The following is a 21,632-nucleotide window of genomic DNA, read 5'->3' as shown; positions in this document are numbered from 1 at the left end:
TTAAAATCCTCATGACCTCAACAAATGGACAAGAGGAAGCAAGATTGAGTGGAGGACGTCCACAGGAAGACTTTTATTCGTCCCATTTGACTTCCTTTAGTTGTTACCTTGTGATCATTACACGCTCTAAATACCGTCATTTTAAGTCTCTAGTACCAGCAGCGAAGCATCAACAGACAACTGAAAACCAGATCATCTAAATGACTTTATTTCAGCAACATGACGGTCATCACCGACCTTTCTTCTAAAATCAAAAAGAAAATACAATCACAGACGTTTCTGACAGTTTCTGGGAAAGTACTGCTGATGAAGAATGCACTTTTAACTTGGCAACTACACATTTATTAAAAACCAGGCCTTTGCAGTTTTGGAGTACGTGCACAGGAACAATAAAAATAAAGATGTCCACGTCCACCTGCTGTGAATGCAACTGGAGGCTGAGACCGTTGAGACATTCACTCTGATGAGAACAGTTCTGGCTACCAATGAGGGGAACGATGGTGATCATCGAGTGACATTTACAGGAAAACGCGCCAGGATACGGCGCAACAGACGCCGCGGCAGTAAAAAATGTTATTATATATATATACGTATATATATATTTTGGAATGAAGTGTCTTGTGAAAAACAGAGGGACATGTTCATTTTGTTGCCTTTGTTCAGTCCAGCCATTGAGATCACATCAGCCACTTCACCGAAGCACCCGTTCCAACTAAATCCTGCGAGATGATGGGCACAACGTACATTCGGAATACAACGAGTGCTCCCAACACGCGCCGCAAAGCCGACAAGACAAAAAGGAAAGCCGAGGCAAAATTTGTAAACACTTTACATTTAAAACTAATAAAGTCCCCTAAACATTATGTAAACAAAAGATAAGTTTTAAACTTCTCCTATACAGCTTAGATTACATTTGATCTATTTGATTACAAGCTATTGGTGATAAAGATATTAGTAAATGTTCAGAATACTTAATTGCATGTACATAATATAAAAAGTGACATTGTCATAATTTTGATGTTTATTCTGTGCAAAATGCTTTAGTAAACTATAATTTGGCATTCATGAGAAACCATTTAAAAAAAAAATGTTTTAAAAAGGAAAAACCATCGATGGATTCACAGAGACCCATTGGACAAAATGCTCTCCACTCAATGTTTGAAGTCACGTTCAGGCTTCCACTCAAACATTCATCTCCACCTGTAATACTGTGCAAAAAAAGATGGTTCAGCAAGTGCAAGCGGCTCGGGCTCAAATCAACCTTCTGCCGAGTCCTGCGGGGTTTCTCGGGAACGCCGTTTGTTCGCAGCTTTCGCCCCCAACGTCTCGTTAAGCGACGAGCCGACGTGAAGGCAGCAGACCCATTTCCCAAAGGCAGCATGAGTGACTGTGCCTCAAAAAAAACACCCCAGCGGCACCCTGCGGAGACATCTACCGACTTGGCACACGAGTATAAAAACGTTTTGGTATACAGCCGAGCCAAAACATCCACCATCCATACGAGTAAGCGCTTGCTTCCGAGTAGTCTACAGTTTAGAGATCTATTTGAACACATTTTTCGAGAAGTGTCCGGTTCTGCTGTGTCATCACTAGTGCCGGGTCTCACTTAACATTCGGCCCTCGCGCTGGCGGGGAACATGCAGCCAGCGGGAAAAGGAATCCAGGATGGACAGTTTTAGAATATATTGACTATGTACCTCATGTATTGAACTGCATTGTGGAACCTCACACGAACCCTCTATGAACCAGTAGTCCCTGTGAAACTGAAGTAGGAATCCCCATTTGCGTACTGGTGACTGAACACGCCGATCAACAACAAAGGGGCGACGTTCTCTCCGTTGATTATGAGAATTGAAACAAATGCAAATCAAGAAAGGACTCTGTCATGGGATTAAATGAGAGCTCTTAAGGCAGCGGTTTCTCCAGGAGGAAGCTACAATGTGGCAGGATGGGAGCGGCGTGTCGCCCGCTCCGCTCCTCTTTCAATCTTTGTCGTCCTGGTCTCTGACAGTGAAATGAAGAAGGGGAGGAGGGCGACTCGGGGGTTACAGGTCATCATCCCCGATTCCCTCGAAAGCATAGTTGCCATGGAAATCATTCCCGCTGATGTCGTTTGCCGAGTTGGAGGCGCTGATCCCCCGGAGGGACACCGAGCTCAGCTTGGTCTAAATGGAATAATTAGGTGTAGAATTAATTTTTATACTTGACATCTGACTGATGCAGACTTGAATACGTTGAAAGTTCTTGGAATACAATGTCTGACCCCAGTTATTCTTTTCTTTAGACGATTTAGAACATGTTTGTTTGTTTTTTAAGTCAAAACTGTACTCACTGAGAGTTTGACGATTTGTTCCCGGTTCGGGTCCGGGGAGTCCTGCAGATAAAACAACAACCAATGACCAATCATCCTGAAATCAACACCGGGTCAAATCAAACCTCTTGTTATCCCGCTGCTCACCAGTAGAGGGGGAGATTTCACAGCGTGCTGGCTGTCTGAGCGGTGGATGGAGCCGTTGTGTCGTTTCCTCAGCATCTGGAAGTTGGGAATTTAGTTACTGGGAGGAAAGCGTGACATTTCTGTCTGCTTTGACTTAAGCACTACATTCAAATAACGCATCAACACCAAGATCTCCAAAGTGAAAAACAAATATATTGACTGTTAAAATGTTAAAAGATGCTACACAGTATGTCGAGTGACGCATTAAAATTGAGGCGTCACTTGACTTCAATATAAACATTCAATACAATGTTATCATTTTGTTGATATAAACAAATTTTAGGACCATTAGACCTTTTTAATGCTGCCGCCCGACTTCTTCACCATTAATTCGTCCACCATGGACTGAAGGCAGATGCTCATCATGATAGCCTGCAATCAAACACTGAGGGTCAATGCAATCTTGAACATTAAACCGTATAAAGCAAAACGTTCACTCAAATCAGTCTTCCTTGACAATTTTAAATAAACGATAGTGGTTGCCCCCCCCTCCCCCCCCCCCCCCCCGGTCGACTCCTACCTGCTGACTGGTGATGGTGACCCACTGGAGGCGGTCCTTGCTCATCAGATACTCGAAGGACAGCTCCAGTTTGACCTCGCATTTGGACGTGCTGCAGGGATTAGTGGTGCCATTGGCTATCGGGACTTGCTGCGGAGTCAAGGGGAGGGGGGGGGGTCGTATCGTCATTGTCATGATCCGCATACAAATATAGCTGTCATCAAGGATGAGGGATGTTTTTAATTAGCTGGTTTGTGTTTAAAGTGCATGCACCACAAACGGATTTCCTCACCAACTTCCAACTTCCGTTCTTAAGTAGAGGATAAGCTCCATGACTAAAAAAGCGTCACGTAAGCAGCTTATAATCACATTTCCTATCCCACCGTACATCTCTTTTGAAGCTGCCATTCTCAAGCAACAACATTTCCAAAGACCGGCAGCCAAAATCTTAACAAGAGACACACACTGAAAGATCAACACTGGGGCAAAGAGAGAAAGAAGTATGCACAAATACAGAATGTGGAAATCCGTCAGGATTAAGTGGAGCTCGGTGGAAGCGGCCCCTGTGCTCTTCACTGAGGCTCCGCCCCCTGGGCCACAAAGTAGCTGCACCTCCCGCCTGGCTCACCACACACAAAGGAAGAAATGCAGACAAAAACAAAAAGGGCTGACACGAATGGCAACTGTTTATACATTTTCTTCCGGATGCAATTTTGAGATTTGACGAAGAGAGGTACGGGGAGAGGAGGAGGAGGGGGGGGGGGGGGGGGGGGGGGAATCAACGCTCCGCGACAAATGAGATGTTTTGAGTACTTTGTTGAGAAAGGAAGGGGCCTCCGAGGCCACGAATTAACCGGCCTGCAGGACGGCGCAGGGGCTCAGCCAGTAATCAGAGGAGCTGAAATGCATTTTCCTTTTTGGAGCGTTGCCATGCCAACATCTGTGTGCAAATTACCTTTTGGTGAATCAAAGGAGCTTCTGTGATAAACACGGTGACTAAGAATCACAAACGCTGGCGCGACACACGAGTGAACAGCGTTCTTCCCCACTCCCCGTTCAATTATATTTTAGTCTGGAAATGTTAGCGTGACATGTGGGCAGAGCTTCATGTACATTTCATTTTAGTCAAGTATTGGTCAAGCTTACAAACTAAATAATTAATTCCCCAGAATGCAACAGGTTGTGAATGTTTGCCGCACTCTGCACCCTAAAAAACGCTTTAAAATCTCACAAGACTTGTTTAGTTATTTCATTATTATCTTAGAATAAGAATAAGTTTCAAACTCCCCAATGACGTGATGGGAGTTATTTCCTCAGAGTCCAGAGAGCTCCCCCAGGACCACAGACGGCGTTATAAAAAACAGCCTGAGGAGTACTGACGCGCCAGATGGTTTGTTACACGCAAAACCATCTGAGAAGCAGTCATTAGAAACTATACGGAAAAAGGCAGGCACTTGAAAAAATAAGTAAAGACATACTTGACTGCATGAACCATCTGTCCATCAAATTCTTAGCAAAGCCAGTCGGGAGAAGCGCGAAAACGTCTTCTCCTTCCAGAAGAGCTTCCGGCGCCGTGCTTCTTTTCTCAATGAGGAAATACTCTCCACTTACGATTCAACCCGTTCCTCCACATGGCCGTGGTCATTTAGGGTGACCCGCTTCCAACCGCTGTTATTCAGACAAACCCATTGCTTAGAGCCGGACAGGGTTCCTGAACCCAGCTCATCCAGAGAGGCAAGTTCTCCATATACAAAGTAAACAGATCCATGTTGTTGTTGTTATTATTGCGCAAGCCGTCGTTCTCCCATCAGTTTCAAATCTGTGGCAACCGGTTCGGTTTTTGTTTTGTTACTTAAATTCCCGGCTGACTGACTCATCGAGTCTTCGGGCCTCATACGTCAGAGATGTCCGTTCCCTGACAGTAGAACACGCCGCATTGATCAATTGCTGAAAAACCCAGCCTGTGAAGCAGTGTTTACCAATCAATACAATTACAGGACGGCAGTCTAAACAGTGGCTCTGTGAGTTTCTCTCTTACGGCGCGTGCTGCTCTGTACGGATGTCTACCGAGTGGATGTGTAGACGCTCCCTCGCAACTTCATACCATCACATCGCCTGCTCGCCACCACGCCATTGTCAGCCCTAATAAAAGCATGCTGCTGTGTACGCGGGGATCAATAGAGCGCATTCCTTGTGTGGGCTGAGTGGGAGTGATGAAGATGAATGGTGTGGAGGTCAGCGCTTCGACAGAGCACCGGGAGTAAAAACCGATGCCTGGCAACTCTAAAAAGACATTTGTTACAGGCGCAGCGGTGGGTTTTTTTTATTTATTTTTTTAAAGGCGACTTTGGGAGTCCTTGTTGGTTCGAGAAGCGCCGCTCTGCCAGCTCGCCGTCTCCTGCTAATTCGGAGCGATTCCAATTTGATTATTTCTCACAGCGTCGGAGACACAAGCGCGTCTGAAGGTGAGATCACTCATCCTCTGTGTGCAAAACACACACACACAAAGTGGTACTTACGGAGGACGTGACTCGCCAACAGCGCATGCGCGTGACCTTGAAGCTTCCCTCCTTCATCTGTTCACTGGGCAGCTTGACGTGGAAGTTGAGCTCGTTGCTGCCGGCGCTGACGACGACTTGGCAGCCCTTCTCGGGGAAGTCGGTGACGCAAGGATCGAACTTGATGTAGCCGTAATATTTGAGAGTCTGACCCAGATGGATGAACTGCCGGGAAAAGAAAATACTATCATGTCAGAGGGCCAACATTTTGGGGGAATTAAACATTCATGTGAGTGTGTGGGGGGGGGGGGGGGGCGCATTAGAGGCTCTGACGAGGTCTCCCTAGGACAAAGACGGTAGCGCCTGGGCCTCATCTGGACTAAATGCCCCTTCGCTTTTACTTCTTTCTTGGAGCCCTTCTCCTGCAGGGACTTGAGCTGCCTGTGCTGGTCTTTGTTGACGAGAATCCAGCCTCGCTCCACGTCCGACACGGTCTGGTGACGCGAAAAACAAGGAGCAAAGTTCATCTCTCTGCACGGATGCACAAAACAATGCAGGTTTCTGTGGTCCCTTCGGTGCATGCGGGACCAATCCCTCCGTGAGCCCCTCCGTTAGAAGAACTAAATAAATAACGGGCGATTTCATTTTCTTGGTGCGGAGCCGGGCACCGAGGAAGCTCAATAAAAACACCCGCAGATGCTCCAATCACATCGCATTCATTTTCTACGTTTAAAATAAAACAAACGAGTAAAACCTCTTACCTGGGCGTACAGCAAATTCAGGCCCACTCTGCTGTCCATGACATCCCCGTCATACGCCATGTCCCAGTAGCTGCAGACGGAAAGAAAGGCAGCCGCTCGTCAATATCCACAAATCGACACCCCCGAACGACAGAGTGGCATCGTTACATCATCGATGTGTTGGGAGTTACATCGAATGAACACTTTGCTGAAGCTGTGGAACGAGGGTGGCTCGCAAACTAAAATCCCTCAACGCGACGTCGATGAGGTCGCATGAGGAGAGAACCCCTCTCAGCGGCTGGTATTCTGCACGCTGTGTGCTTGTATCAGCGGCTGTTGCTGGTACTTCTGTGCACAGAGACGCGTGGGAGCCTGGGAGGTGGAGCGTGACATTACAAAAAGGAAAATGCATGAATTCCATTCATGAGGGATCAGGAATGGAAGCACATATTAAAACGGCCCCAGATCAAATTACAAAAAGGATTTAGGCTATATTGTACAATTAGATTTTTAAAGTGGAGCCAGTTTGGGATTATTATCGTCGGAGATGACTTTCGTTCATCCACATATGCTCTCTGTTGTTAATCCCATTGCATTCATGTCTCTCAACACTTTGCCGCGGGCGTCACATTTGCATGACACAAGGGGTGTTTGGAAAATGGATGGGAAAGAAAGAAAAAAAAAAAAAGATATATACACACAACTCAAAGCAGGTAGCAAGGGAGAAAGGAACTAGAGACACAGAAAGGGTCCGGGGAGAAGGAACAGGAGTGCCCTGGAAGGTCCTTGGATTCCCTCAATGCATATTCAGGCTACGAATGTCCTAAAACCGCACCTTTCCATTATAAATACATAGGTGCATATTGTTGCTGATCTACAAAAACCTCCATTGGTGCTCAAATGACCGTTTTTCTTTCACGCTGCACAGATCCAAAATGGTTGAAAGCATGTTAATGAAATGCTTTGACTGGACAGACGCAGCGTCCCCTCCACTTCTGGCATGTGGCGTCAGCCAAAAAGAGCTTTTTCAATTTAATTTTGACTGGATCCTCCCCTTGATCCTGTACACTGGGGGTCTGTTTTTCCCTTCACTCCCACTCGTTAGTTCTACATTCATCCTTTCATCGCCGCTCCACACTGCACAGTGAAACTAGGTCATGAGTACTCAGACTTTCCTCGAGGCGGAACAGAAAAGCAAACATCCTGTGTACCTCAGTCAGCGGGAGGCTGACGAGAGAACCCGCGCACGAGGAAGTAGAATAATGGTGAAGCAGTCACTGACTTCAGGCTCGGGGGGTTCGACGCGTGTCAACGACACAGATTCGCTCCCACCCAGGAGGCCTTTTCGTATTCCTCAGCCCTTCCCTTTTTACTAGAGACACTTGTGCCCATAACTTTTAAAAGGTTTTTATAACCCATAAACGCGGAGAATCGTTCTGTCCAGCCAAAGGGAATATTGTTCAAATAAACCACATGGGCTCTAGTTGCTTTATTGGTTGGTTTTATACTGAAGTTTAAAGTTAAACTCAGTGCTGGTTCCTGTCGAAGAACAAGTGTTGAAGAACACGATCGGCTGTTCGCTCTTTGGTAACTGCCACTTTAGTGGAAGTCAGTGGTGAGGCTGCTCTGACAAAAAACAAGTGCTAATGGTTGTCTAATGTTTGATTACATCACATTACATCAAGCACAGCACATGCAGCTGATGTAGTGCTCACCAAACCAAATCTATCAGACATATTTATAAGATTGGACCTAGAACACACACACACACTGTGGACAACGACTCACAGCTATCAGAGCAGCACTTTGGGAAGAACACAATGAGAATGAACAACCTGTGAGTGGGTGTGTGGGGGGGGGGGTTACCTTTTCCGTAGGAGGATGTGAAATGCAGAGTTCCGCAAGCTGGTGATGGACACGTAGGGCAGCTCAAACTCCTGCAGCTTTCGCACAACTGAGTAGGTGGGGGGGGGGGGAGGGAGGGAGGGGACACACAGAGAAAAACAGAGTAAGCATTGGAACAAGGGCAGCTCCAACAAAAGTAACTCCCAAGGACATTTGGAGAATTATGGCAACAACAAACAACGAAGGAGGGGAGAACTCCATCTGGACAGGTCCCACTGGGCACAGTGAAACTCTGAGTGTGTGTTTAAATGAGCACATTTACAACGGGCAGCTGTTTGATGGCCGCCCGCTCCCCAAGGAGAGCTCAGGTGCTTGGTGAGGCTGCTGCAGTGTGTTCAGGCCTCTATAAAAGGTTCAGTGCTTTTAGCTTTGCAAAGTGTGTTTAGTACTTGATGAGCACTGAGGCTTTGTGCAAGAAGCACATGATGAATGCCTGACAAAAAAAACAACAAAAAACGCAAAAAGAACTCTTAAAATGCAGATAAGATAAGCGCTGCCGTTTGAAAACCCACACATTCTAGATATGTAGCTCATATTTAACCACATATGTTGATTTACACACGCATTTGGGGAAAGTGCCTGTCAGGAAGGATCTGGTTTCTTTTAGGTTATCCTGTTATGTCAATACACCCAGCAGCAGCCTTGTTTGATTTGGTAGTTTAGTCGTATTCAACACATGGCCCTTTCACTTTTATACCGCTCAGAGATTCAGGTTTAAACTGCTGAGGAATATACATCATGCCTGCAGTATTTACAGAGTCCTCTATGGAATCTGTAAATATTGGATTTGGCGTGAGGGTCGGGGGAGCATTTGGAGGATGAAAGGAGGGAGCCTTTGGAACGCAGCAGGGATTTGACTTTGAGACAAACGCGAACGCAAATGTTCAACACTCATTTGCATTCACACAGTTGCTTTTGAGTAAAGAGAAGATAAGGAGAACATAAAAATTTGAAAGTTTAAAAATTATCGACAATTGCAAACAAGTTCTACGCAAGACAAATGTTTCTTTAAAAAGGAACTTGTGACAGCACGTTACGGCCGGAGGGCTGCTAAATAATGTGACCGAAATTGCTGGGGGCCAAAACCTCAAAATCTGTTATAAGTCAGGAAGGTGAAGAACAAGCTCACAACGATGATAACTCAAGAGCTTTTCAACCCTACAGTCCATGAATATATATATATATATATTTTCTTCTTTGTTAGGTTGCTTCGTTTGCATTAATATTGCTGCTGTAACACTGAAGTCACTCAATGGGATCAATAAAATAGCTTTAACATTTGATGCATTTATGTTGTTCTCCTGCAAACTGACTTCTAAAACTTACTTACTTATTAACAATTGAAGGACCATGGCAGAAGGTCTTTGGAATTTTAGAAAGTGTACATTACAGTTACTAGTATATATACACACACACACACTGATATCTAAATGGTAGAGTTCACTTATTTGTCCATAAAATGAGCCTGTCAGAGGTTAGCCAATGAATGCAGTGCTTCTAGCCAACAAAGGATTATAGAGCTTAAAATCAACAATAAACACATTCTCATCCTGAGAACACTGCACACGTACTGCATGAAACACAACACAACAGGTTTTGCTCGAAGTGGCCAACAAAGCGAAATAGCCGTCCTCTCACTGAGCTCCTGAGCAGCTAATAAACAGATGAAGCACTTGAGCCGCAGATGCAGCAGGAACTCGAGAAGAAATGAGGAAATGCGGTTGGTCTCGCTTTAGAGTACATTATGTTTCCAAAAGGGGAAGCGAGATGAACAGCCAACTCTCGAAGCCAAATGTGAAGAATTTGGAGAGTTTAATCAAAAGAGTCACATTCGAGCACATCGTTCTCTTTGGTCCCGCAGGAAGTTGTTCTTCAGTCCAACATGAACGTTACAACATTAACTAAAAAAATACATACTTCAAGCCTTTTCAAGTATTGTTGGAAACTACATTCCAGGGATATGAATTCCTGTAATTCTTCTGATTCTTCACAATAATGTTATCGAGACTTACACGTTAAACCCCCATCCACCCCCTCACGGATGAGGAAGAGACTGAAGTAACCAACGAGGTCATCTGGAAGGTCGAGCTTTGTTGCAACAGCCTGCGGAGAGATGAGGGAGGTGGTTCTCACAATCATTTCATTCATTCCTGCTTTCTTTTTCCAGGACGTCATAACGGATGCACACATGTAATTGAAGGCAGATGGAAGCTTAGTATTAAATGGGATCATACATAGGACATAACTATTGTCCCCTTCTACAGCCTGTGTAACTCAATCCACATGTCAAACAGCAGTACAGCTTCATGTGCACCTCAACAGGGAGAGCTTTGACATGAAGAAGGGCTTCAGTCGAATCCTTAAGTTTCCATAAATCAAAATATCACAATCAACAGAATCAAATTTGTCTCGATTATACTAAAACGTTTGGTCTCAATCCGATCTGACCTATAAACGGCCTAAGAGAAATCAATTGGTCACGGTGGTTTCATTTGTAAACTCTCATTTTACTTTTGGATGAGTTGGATCGAAGAATCTCTAACTTCTTTAGTCCGGTTCAAGTCTGCTGGAATAAAGATTGTCTATATTGACTCAATAGGATTTACAGTACAGGCAGGCGGTGTCTCCAGCATTAGACACAAACTCAATCCCAGATATGCTTGGAGCTTAGCGTGCTTAACTGTTGTTTTCCTAAAGAATTACTTTGTTATTTAATTTCCCCCCTCCCCCCCCCCCCATCATCATCATCATCAAACTGAATCAGACACGTTTACTTGGTGTCTGACAGCGTGTTAAACAGTTCACACTCACATCAAGGACGTCCTCCGTCTGATCTGAAGTCAGAATGTTGACGGTGACCTTCTGACCGTTGGACAGGCAGATGTCTAGGGAGACGTCTTCCGTGGGAATCTGCTGCGTCTCCTGCGGGGACGACACAGAACACAACAGGCGCCGGGGGTCAGCCGCGTGTTTTCATTCCCGTCCGTCAACAACTGGCTCAAACCAGTAAAAATGTGGCTGGTCAAAGAGAAGGCAAAATATCCATAGCGGAGATTACAACAAAAAAAAACACACACACAACAGACAAGCTACCCAAATGTCCAAAAAGAAGGTGTCAAACACTAGTCCCTCAGAGACTAAAGAGACGTCGTCCAACCAAAACACTAAACATTAATAGAACAACGCGCAAAACGGCTCATTTGAGAAGTCCTCTTGTCCTCTTGACAAACATTAGTCGTCATCAATCATCAATCCCTTTTCTAAACGGCTGCAGGTTCACTGCAGAATGAATCAAACTAATTCAGGAAAAGGCCCGATGTTGCACCTCCTCTTATTTCACTTCTGAGCTCACACATGAAGGGAACAGCACTTAATGGTTTATGCGAAAAGAGGAACAAAATCACAGAGAAGAGGAAAAACACCCCAATGCCTTTGAATAAGTTGAGACTCTAATAGCTTCTCAGCTGATGAACAGCGTACCTGGAAGCTCAAACCGGGTAACCCCAGGCTGTCTCTCACCATCGCCGCTAAATCGCCGCTTATCTTCCCTGTTTTTGTCAGCGGGAGAGGGAGCACCTAGATCACTGTAGGTGCAGGTGATTTGACAGCACCGGGTGGGGGGGGGGGGGGGGGGTGGGAACTCATCTATTCTGCACCTGCTGTCCTCGCAGCACATAAAGCACAAGCGGAATGGGGGGGGGGCGATGTGGCAGCAGATGGATGAATCAGCCCATGAAGGTTGCTGGATTTACAGCCCTCCTGGCGACGCAGGTCACAGCTTGAATGATGACAAAACGCCCTCGCTGCCCGGTTTGAATATGTCATCGACGCATCTTTTGTTTGGAGAAGCTTTTGCTCTCAGGCAGCAGAACGCGCACACAGACACACACAGAGAGAGAGAGAGAGAGAGTTTTTCGCAGCAGCATCCAACGCAGGTTTGCAGCCGCAGCGCTGCAGGTCTGGAGAGATGACTCATTGCCTCAAATCGCTCTTTTTTTAATGATACAATCATTCAAATAAAAGGGATCCAGTTACAAAACATGATGCCTCACACGTCCACATCGCCACGAGCGATTACTAGTGGCCACGTCAGCCCTCTCGCTGACCCCCTGAAGGCCTGTTGGACCACGTTGACGCAACAGAGAACAGTGACGCAGGTACAGAAGATTGCAGTAAACACACACCACCGACCTGCTGAGCTTTCCGCAAGAAGCCGTTGAACATTTCATTGGCTCCGAGCAAAGGATCCTGGCGCACTGCGAGGGAAACAGGGAACATGAGAGGAATTAGCCACAGAAATCAGCAGTCGTATCTCACCGGGGGAGGAAGTCAAGGAGATTTGAAGAAAAAAAAAAAAAAAAAATAGGTTTGATGGTCTTTGAGTGGATGTCAAGTAAACATACGGACACAGACCTCCCGATTGTTCCTAATTTTCCTCTTATCACAGAACCTAATTTTGTTCCTAAGGAATGGGGTCGACCTGTCGAGGCGCTTGGAAAGTGTTTTTCTGGCATTGGTTCAGTGCGAGTGATTCCAAGTCAAAACACCCGGTGAACCGCTCCTTAATAATCTTAATAATGTCTTCGTAGTATCCGGCTGCAGGGTAGCGTTTTCAATGATCCGCACAATAATCCCGTAACACTGATGTAACTACGAGTATTGTTTGTCCTTTACAAATGAGTCAAAAAGTTCTTAGGCATCTGCGTCAGAGCAGATTGTGTCAGCGGCGCTCCGTTTCTCCATAACTATGTAAGAAGCCATGATGTAACCAAGTAAACTTGTATCCAAGAACACCCTGTGTGCTCCCAGAGCGCCAGCCAATCCACACTTGAACAACGCCGCCTTGTTCTGCTGTAACTGCCAGTGCTTGAGAGGATTAAAACAAACCCTCTGCATTGCTGCCAGTGTGTGTGTGTGTGTGTGTGTGTGTGTGTAAAATATTAAAACTTGCCAAATTGGGATAAAGATTGAACCGTTGAACACTTGCAAAAGCTTTTTAAACACTGTCATGTACGGAAACTCTTGCCTGCAGTTCATTTGTTTTTCCTCCTGGTGTCACAGCGCAAGTATTTGAATTGGAAGTGTTCCGTTTTCCATTCAGATAAGAGTGAGGTCGAGAGGTGCCACTCTCACATGAAAATCCAAACCCATAAAGCGTTTAATGACCCTTTCAGGTGTGAGATCCTGAGGTGCTTTTCATGGGGTGTGTCAGCACGAGTCTGTGAGGTGAAGCGTTGGCGCAGGCTCTGCTCCGATCAACACGTTGATGCTTTTATTTGGCATGAACAGACCAGTTATGACTGGACTCCCCTGAGGGACGGAGCCTACTCATTCTTGTGAAACTTCAGGGGAAATTGTGTTTGTGCTGCAAAGCTCGACCACAAAAACAAAGAAAAAAAACATTAAAAAAATACCCCCCCCCCCCCCTTCGGGATGCATTCACTGCAATTTGAAGAAGAATAACAACTCATTTAAAAACTGACAAAAAACTACCACATTGTAGCCGCAATTTAAATTCAGCCAGAAGTGGAGTGAAATGCAACACAACCCGTCTGTAGAAAGTCCATCCAGCCGGAATAACTCACCGGCCTGCATGTATTTCTCCAGCTGCTCTCGTCTCTGTTCGACCTCAGCAGGAGTCAAAGTGAAGATCTTCTTTGGAGGGAATGCAGGCACCACATTGCTGCCATATTCTCTCTTTATCTGTTGGTACAAAACACAAGTCGTGAGAAGCTGGAGGTTGCAGGGGAGCAAGATGTTCAACATGTGCTTTTTTTCCTTTTTTGAAGTCTGAAGACCTGGTTCTTGAGGTCATTTCAAACGGATGCCCAGGTTCATGTGACTCAACTCATTCACTTCGGTACAAAGTAGCGGCATCTGAGATTGTGGATTTATTTTTTCTAAAAGGTACATTCATGCTGCTCGAGATGAATCACCGGTTTATTTTAAGCCCCGTTTCAACGACAAGCTGCTGGAGTTTCCGTGCAGAACGAACACACACACACACACACAGACACACACACATCTGGAACCCTGAATGTCTAGTCATTCCAAGTTGCTTTGTCTTCCAGTTTCTTGACTCATTTCTTCCCTTTTTTAAATTATATCTTGGATTTAAACCCTGAAAGTCCTGAACCAAGGCCTCGCAAAAATAAAAAATAAATGACGTCTTGTTTATGACGAAGGTTTATTTTTAACCTGCATGTTGTGGCAGGTAAAAGTTGTACATCACGTTCAGCATAAGGAATTCACTGTTGTGTTGTGCACGTAGAAGGTGGGCTCCACTGGGTGTTGGCAGGGAGAGCGCATTTAACATACTGCCCCTTTTCACTATTTGTTTTAAATAAGCTCTGACAGAAGTGTGACCTTGACCGAAATCTGTAGAGGAGAAAACGTTCAAATTTCTCAGCACTAACCAAGCTGTGTGTGTGTGTGTGTGTGTGTGTTTGTTTGCACGCTCTGCAATCACAGGCGTGTTTTGGGGTCATAAGTACACCACATGAAGCCCTATGGGGTTGGTTCTTAAAGATCCCAGCATGTCCATTCCACACTTGGTTGCCGAGCAACAGCAAATGTCAGACTACCGACTTGAGGAGAAAGATGGCAAAGTTTGTGCCTTGTCTGCTTATTTATTAACGTGTCAAAGCACAAGACGGGGCACTTTCACCGGGTTCTGTTAGAGCGTGTGCCACGGCGTGTACATCCACAGTACAAAGAGCACGCCGGCTGTCAGCCAGCAGGTCTACGTCTTACCTACAACAGCATTTGGTTCCAAAAAGAAATGTACCGTCAGCACTTTTGCAAGTCAACTGCCAAGAAAAGTTGGATGCTAAACACACCAATTGCCTAATAATAGGTGAATAAATAGCTGTGTGTGTGTGTGCCTGCACCGAGGCAGAGACTAAACACTTTCCAAAAGCATTTCTTTTTCAGATTGAGATGCTTTTCCAAGCAGGTGAAGTGAAAGAAAGGCCAAGAACATTCCTTCCATTCTTCAGATGCAACAGTCCAGACTCCGGGAGGAACAACAAGTTGTCTGGACTGTGCTGGTGCTGGTGATTCAAAGTGGTGGCGAAGTCATCAAGGAGCAAAAAGGTTGCTTGCGTGTTCACGGCAGGCCGGCTGAAGCCTTACCTGTTCGTGGAGGCCCAGGAGTTGACTGTAGCGCACTCGACAGTGCAGCACGCCATTAACGTGGATGTTGTAGGCCTGTTGGAAAGAGAATGTGACGTCATGAAGAGCTTGTATGGATCGGACTCAGAGAGGACTGTGGGTGGACGTCAAACTGTGTGAATATGAGAACTGTTTAACATATGAAATATGACAAGAATAGATGTCAAATAATAGTGGAATTCCTCAAATATATAGTTAACGCAGACCAAAAGGCAAGACAGGACGTTGTCCAGGTGCAACGCTTAAAGTTTAAACAGGTAAAAGACATTGAGACAACAACCATGAACATTTCCCCTCACATCACCTCAAAACAACCTCAATCCCTTTCATCTCTTTACCACGCGTTTCCTGCCTCGCTTTAATATTCAAAGTAATCTTTTTTAATTCTGAGAAACTGTTTGTTTAGACGACTGTGAAAAATTATTATAAAAACACCATTTTGGATAATATGTAAAAATCTCAATTTGACAAATTTAGAGCCAATGTCAGAGAGAAAATCTATTTTTCATGTCAGATGCCTCATTTCACTTTAGGAATGAGACCAAACCACAGGTTTAGTAAACAGATTCTTTTGTCATGCACTCTGGAAAAGAAGATATATTTCAGATGGCCCAAATACTTACAAGACAGAAGTGTGTCTCTCGAGTTACCACAAGTCTGTTTGTTTTTTACTGCTTTAAAATAGCTCAAAAAACATAACGTAGAAACACGTATTCACCACCACACTGACAACAACACAGCCAAGACCACCAACGGTTTGGGATTAAACCGGTTTATCTCAGGGACAACAATAAAAACACTAGGATTTATTCCTCTTTACTGCACACTAGCTCAAAATCAAAAGCATTGGGACTCGATGGAGGTCCGACTGGGATTGCAGTCGGACGGTTCTGAGTCGGACTGGTCCTTCCATTTGAACGCATTTGTACTTTTGAGCCCGTTTGCAGGAGTTTCACTTTTTGTCCAACTTATCTTCACCCGTTCCCTGGTGTCGGAAGAATTCAATTAAGAGACTGAGAAATTCTAAGACGAGTACCCATTTTGAGTTTTTTACATCTTGCCGACTGGGCAGATGGAAACCCATTAACATGGATGGATTAACTTGTTCATTATAGTCCCGAACCTGTTCCTCATCCCGAGTCAATGAGTCACCATTGGCCAAATTTATCTCACTTTTACACACCCACCAACAAAATGCTATGCGAACCAGAGAGGAAGATAAAAGCCCCACAGACAAGAGGAAGCGTGAGCACTCAAAATAAATGCATGTCTGCCTGCAGATTACTTAAAAGAACAAAAAAAAACTGCCACCCTTGTTTTTCTAAAAGGCCGTTTGCAAACTCTGCAGTTTCTGCGGCGCACTGGTTCCAAGGTACACATCCCATCGCTCAGCATTATAATCAAACAAAGTCCCTTCCTGCCGGATAGATACAGGAAGGTCACAATGACTGTCCCAGGACTGCCTGCTGCAGAACAGGGTAAATATGTGTTCAGCCAGGTAGAAACTAGCCCCAGAGGGCGTCCGACTGCTCAATCTAGAAACCTGTTGCTTTTTGTGATAACAGAACAACGTGGATTGGGGAATATGTTTCCCCCCCCTTTTCAGAGCACATGGAGCCAAGGTGCAAGATATTCATTCGCAGGTGTGTGGCGCTGAGAATAGTCATCTTGACATCACGTGATAGTCACATTTTGCAGATGTTAGTCGAAAACATCTGGTGAACATCAGAAGAGTTGCATTGTTCTGTGAAACCTCCAGATCCAGACACATTTCACTTTAAGGAAAACTATAAAAGTATCAAGAGATCATTTGTAGCGATGCGGTTTGTTTTAGTCACAGAAAAAAAAAAAAAATTGCACAGCATTCCTTTCTATACCTAGCGTGACATCATGGCGGCAAAACCACTTTCGTGGGAGAAAGCTAAGATTGGGTCGGATCCACTACAGGTGCACGAGAAATGGAAAAAACATCTACTGGTAAAAAAAATGAGACACATTGTAACAATGCAACAAATTGGGGGTCACGTTACAACGTCTAACGGGGTGGAGGCCGAAGCCAGAGATAAATGTAGAAGGAAGACCATGGGTACTTTACTATATTGATGCTTTCACTGACACAATCACATTCAATCTATGCAGGCTGCATACACACTTTTACCCACGGTTTCGTTTCTAGAGTGAATATTTAGGAAAATTGCAATCGGAGGTAAACGTCTGTAAACAGCGGATTCCTGCAGTTTGGCCTTTGGTGATGCATCACTGTGCGTGGTGTCTGATCACTCATTAAACCGGAACTCGAGGTGTGTTGACACCAGCCCGACCTGTGGGCAGCTGAAGCCATGCCTTTAATACCGCAGGCCTAAGTGAAAGCGGGGTTAAAACACACAAACACACGGGACAAGATGACCATGCTCACCACGTAGCTTGATCCATTTTCTCCCGAACGAACCTCCGTCTCGGGTATGGAGAAATGCATTTCAGCTGGAGAGACACAAGCCCCGGGGTCTGGCAAAAAAAAAAAAAATCAAAGACCTCTTTAGCGCCACCACAGCTTTGCTACGATGGAGACGAAGACACCAGTTCCCCCACAAATACAAAATAATAAAAAAAAGAGTCCACTGCAGGGGACTAGGGAGGAGGAGGAGGAGGAGGAGGAGGAGGAGGAGGAGGCTCTCACACGGTTTATCTGCAGGTTTGGAGTCCGAAGTGGCGCGCTGGCAGGCCCGGGGAGACCGCTGAGGACTTTAATATCTGGCCAGCAACTCTCGTACCGACTGGCATTCGCATCAAACTTCTCCCACGTCAGTGTCAAACTTTTCTCGCCGCCGTTCTCGCGGCAGCAGCCATGTTGCAAGTGTTAAGTAATTGCACCTTCAGTGCTGGCGTTGGAGAAAGCCCTTTAACACACTTTTAAATCATTCGTGATAACTCAAAAAAAGGAAGAAACACCTACTGTTGCATTCGCGTTTCAAGGTACACAGGAGAATGTGGTCATTAGCGCAAGTAGATGAAGTTTCAGCATTAAAGGTGCAGTTGAGTTGCTTCCTTAAAAAAAAAAAAAAAACATACAGCGTCGCAGAGCCGATGGCAAACCTTTTGGAATATGAGGGGATACGGATACACTTTCAGTAGTTGGCTTTATTTGGCTTGTCTCCTACATTAGATGAAGAAAAACATGTACGGCGTCGACGGAAGCTCGTGGATAAATTGCGGTGGAAATCGCAGAGATGAAGCGGCGCCGTTAAGCCATTCAGCGCGCTGTGTATCTGGTGGCCCATCAAGGAGCATTGCAACAATCCCTCTGGGCGAAACCAATGCGCTTTTTAGGCAGGGGTGGTTCACCCTTCAATGGTGGGAATAAAGAGGGAATTCCGGCGAAACGTATGGCACCTTTTCGACACTGGAATGCATTTTGATAAAATAATAACAACAGGTTTTTGCTAATAAGAGGGATTTTTCTTGTATTTTTATCCTGACAAGATCCATCAATTTAAATGATGCACTTATTTGGTGCAAGACAACGTGACAGCGAAAGCGTAGTGTGTGTATATTTTGTCAACAATTCTAGAACCGTAATGAAATAGGACTATTAAAAGCTACCGCTATGTCATGACTGCGTGGGAGTTCATGACATTTTTCTTTCGAATGAACTGAATGTTTTCAACAAAGAACCCATTGGTTGCATCGCAACATTTAATTACACTTTGGGATTCGCTGCTAAAATAGTTATTTAGAAATATTGTATTTTATAAGAGAAATGCTTATTATATGTATTTGCACATTGCAGTTTTTTATTTACCGCATAATCAGATACTATGTATTCACTCTGAATTGAGAGTATGCGTAATTGCAGCGCAAATTTAGGTTAGACGTGTAGATAGTCCAGCTTCCTGTCACATGTCCGGTACAGTACAGTCACATGACTTCAGTTGAGAAAAATGAAAGCTGGATGCAACCAGCTTAAACCTGCAGTGCTTGTTTTGATTGTGGAGTTATGTTTCTGTGCAAGTTATCAACTGAAAGAACCACAGGTAAGACTTTGCTTCGGTAATCTAACAGCTGTCATCTTTACTAGAAAAAGCTAGTTAGCGTCAGGGGTCAGCGAGGGGACGAATGGAAATACGATTGTTTAAGACCTCTTTCCCCCCTCGTAATGGTGTGTTATCTTAGGTATGTGAGCTCTGCAGCGGCGCAGTCCTAAATGGCAGCGAAGTGGGCCGGTTTTGCTCCTCATCCGCCGGTCGGATAGAGGGGCGATGCTGCTTGAGCCGCGACAACACAAGCGATCCTGAACGCATCACCGGGTAGGACTTCGATGTTGCCTTCACGGCCTATCGGAAACAGATATTACATTTGCTTAAATCTCGATGAATGGATTGTGTGCGCAATATGGGGGAATAGCATTACCAAACTATGGAGTATGATTGAATAAGTACATAAGTTACCAGGCTAAGCTAACTTTTTCCTAGACTTTTATTTAGTTATCTTTATATATATTCCTAGCTGTACTTTTTGTATTACTTCGTCCCTGTTTTAAATTTAAATCTTCATAATAAATTGGGGTTTTCTTCCTTCCTTTGGTATCAGGTTGGATCTGTCCAAATGTTCACTAACTCACGTGAATGGACTTCTCGAAGCTTCAAGAGCAATAATGATGTATGTACATGTATGTTTCATATATTTTCACATAATGGTCAGTTTAATGTGCCTCAGTGACTGGGGGGGGAGGGTTAAGGTAAAGAGAAGACCTTTTAACATATTGATTGTCAATACCCTCATTAAACCATTTGTAGCTGTCACTTTTAACTTTTAAAACGTTTTCTTTTTCAGAGACCTCTCCCTCAATCCCATTGTCAACATCAGCGACGCAGCATTTCAAGGCTTCATTGAGTTAAATGTCATGTAAGTATTCTGCTTCAAAAGCTGAACAATGACCGCTGCTCTCGAGCATTGAGCAGTATTGCCTTTCAAAGTGCATTTGTGTGTGTGTGTGTGTCCGTAGCATTTTGCCAGAACACATACACTGTCCAGGGGGCAACTCTTCCTGGGAAAAAGTGCAGGTCAGAGAGGGAAATCGCTATTGCGAGGGCCAAATAGATTCGTGCAACCAGAGCGGACAGCTGTGTAAGTTCCCATCGGCTACCCCCCCCCCCCCCCCCCCCTCCCTCCCCGATCGCAAACCGCAGTGGGCTTCTGGTAATACTTGACAACCGTTCAGCTCCTATTATTAATAATAATAATAATCCACAGCCATTAACTGCCCAGAGAACTCCCTCTGCGGCCCCTACGGCCCGAGCTTCTTTGAGTGCAGCTGTGCGGACAACTTCCATGGATACAAGTGTCTTCGAAAGGTCAGCAGTTGTTTTTCTATCATTCGTTCAATGTATTTCACATCGGTGAGTCTTCTGTCTTTATTTAAAGTAGCTCTGTCTTTTCTCCATCACTAGGGCGAGTTTCCCGGTCTCCTGGTGTTTGGGCCTCTCGGGGCGGTGACGGTGGTGATGTCTTTGCTGCTGTGGGTCACGCAGAGACGTAAGGTCAAGCCCCTGTGAGGCCCGGCTGCAGCGGACTTCTTTTTTTAAACACTGAAAGCGAAAATATGGACATGAGGTCTGAGGTGACGCCAGACTTACTTTTAATCATTGTTTAATTTGACTTTTTTTTATCTAGGTACATTTTTAAAACCGCCACATCAGTGCAATTTTAGAGAAAATTAATCTCAACATGTTGGTGTAGTTTTAAATGGTTTTTACTTTTTGGCAATGATACCACTGTTACATTAGAATTAATTTTTGAAATGTAGTTAACTGACTCAAGATGTTTGTAAAGGTGTTGTGTGTATGAAAATTCTGAGGATTTTCTAGGTGTTAATGGTGCCAAACATGCACAGAGGGTGCGTTTACACGGTGGAACTACGTGTCCTGAAGCACATTTGAGGACATCTGTAGAGCTCAGAGAATCGTTAACTTGATGTTGAACATGTGCTTCCCTCAGAGCGAAAACCAAGTCAGGTTCAACCATCAAAATGAAGATTTTATGTTTGAAGTTTTATTCAAAAAGTGAGACAATGACTTTAACTAAAGGTCTTTAAAATGTTAGTTTGCTTTTATGCTGTGAGCAGTTTTTTCACTTTTCCATGCAGGGTTCTAATAAAACATTAAACCATGAATGTATTGCTTGGTTGGAGTTACTACCATAGATTTATGTACATCCATTTGAACAGTTTATGGAAATGTTGCATAATTAGTTAAGAAAAACATTGGCACAAGCATTTATGGAATGTTCACTATAGAAATACACACATCAGAATATTACCTAGT

The 21,632-nt window shown here is 44.6% G+C and overlaps 2 protein-coding genes across 4 annotated transcripts; one reads left to right on the top strand and one right to left on the bottom strand.

Moving 5' to 3' along the window:
* Positions 1 to 192: 192 nt before the first annotated feature.
* snx17 (sorting nexin 17) lies at positions 193 to 18,643 on the bottom strand. 3 transcript variants are annotated; one of them, XM_037450100.2, is made up of 17 exons: positions 18,266 to 18,642; positions 17,990 to 18,191; positions 17,729 to 17,817; positions 15,274 to 15,348; positions 13,725 to 13,842; positions 12,331 to 12,395; positions 10,951 to 11,061; positions 10,152 to 10,242; positions 8,101 to 8,188; positions 6,256 to 6,325; positions 5,896 to 5,988; positions 5,516 to 5,719; positions 3,018 to 3,146; positions 2,792 to 2,869; positions 2,459 to 2,533; positions 2,333 to 2,374; positions 193 to 2,165 (listed from the first exon to the last, which is right to left on the bottom strand). In XM_037450100.2, the coding sequence occupies exons 3-17, from the start codon at positions 17,786 to 17,788 to the stop codon at positions 2,046 to 2,048; spliced, it is 1,419 nt and encodes a 472-aa protein (XP_037305997.1). In that variant the 5' UTR covers positions 17,789 to 17,817; positions 17,990 to 18,191; positions 18,266 to 18,642; the 3' UTR covers positions 193 to 2,045. The 3 variants fall into 3 exon arrangements, with proteins under 3 accessions (XP_037305997.1, XP_037305998.1, XP_062415592.1); XM_037450101.2 differs by lacking the exon at positions 17,990 to 18,191 and having other exon boundaries at positions 18,266 to 18,643; XM_062559608.1 differs by having other exon boundaries at positions 17,992 to 18,641.
* Positions 18,644 to 19,116: 473 nt separating this feature from the next.
* Positions 19,117 to 21,481, top strand: atraid (all-trans retinoic acid-induced differentiation factor). Its single transcript, XM_037450103.2, has 7 exons — positions 19,117 to 19,343; positions 19,483 to 19,616; positions 19,900 to 19,968; positions 20,143 to 20,214; positions 20,315 to 20,436; positions 20,563 to 20,663; positions 20,760 to 21,481. Exons 1-7 carry the CDS (start codon positions 19,251 to 19,253, stop codon positions 20,862 to 20,864), a joined length of 696 nt encoding a protein of 231 aa, XP_037306000.2. The 5' UTR covers positions 19,117 to 19,250; the 3' UTR covers positions 20,865 to 21,481.
* Positions 21,482 to 21,632: the final 151 nt, after the last annotated feature.

This window comes from Pungitius pungitius, chromosome 20 (genome assembly GCF_949316345.1).
Source record: "Pungitius pungitius chromosome 20, fPunPun2.1, whole genome shotgun sequence".
Lineage (NCBI taxonomy): Eukaryota > Metazoa > Chordata > Actinopteri > Perciformes > Gasterosteidae > Pungitius > Pungitius pungitius.
The sequence above is the reverse complement of the archived record's forward strand: the minus strand, read 5'-3'. Positions and strand labels throughout refer to the sequence as shown.

What these genes read in the sequence shown, in the direction of transcription:
- snx17 (XM_037450101.2), bottom strand. Translation starts at nt 17,788, where the DNA reads ATGCATTTCTCCATACCCGAGACGGAGGTTCGTTCGGGAGAAAATGGA. An exon ending in GTTGGCGAGTCACGTCCTCC is followed by an intron (nt 3,147 to 5,515) that starts GTAAGTACCACT and finishes TTGACTCCGCAG; the next exon opens with CAAGTCCCGATAGCCAATGG. An exon ending in AACAAATCGTCAAACTCTCA is followed by an intron (nt 2,166 to 2,332) that starts GTGAGTACAGTT and finishes TATTCCATTTAG; the next exon opens with ACCAAGCTGAGCTCGGTGTC.
- atraid (XM_037450103.2), top strand. Translation starts at nt 19,251, where the DNA reads ATGAAAGCTGGATGCAACCAGCTTAAACCTGCAGTGCTTGTTTTGATT. An exon ending in TTCATTGAGTTAAATGTCAT is followed by an intron (nt 20,215 to 20,314) that starts GTAAGTATTCTG and finishes GTGTGTCCGTAG; the next exon opens with CATTTTGCCAGAACACATAC. An exon ending in CAACCAGAGCGGACAGCTGT is followed by an intron (nt 20,437 to 20,562) that starts GTAAGTTCCCAT and finishes AATAATCCACAG; the next exon opens with CCATTAACTGCCCAGAGAAC.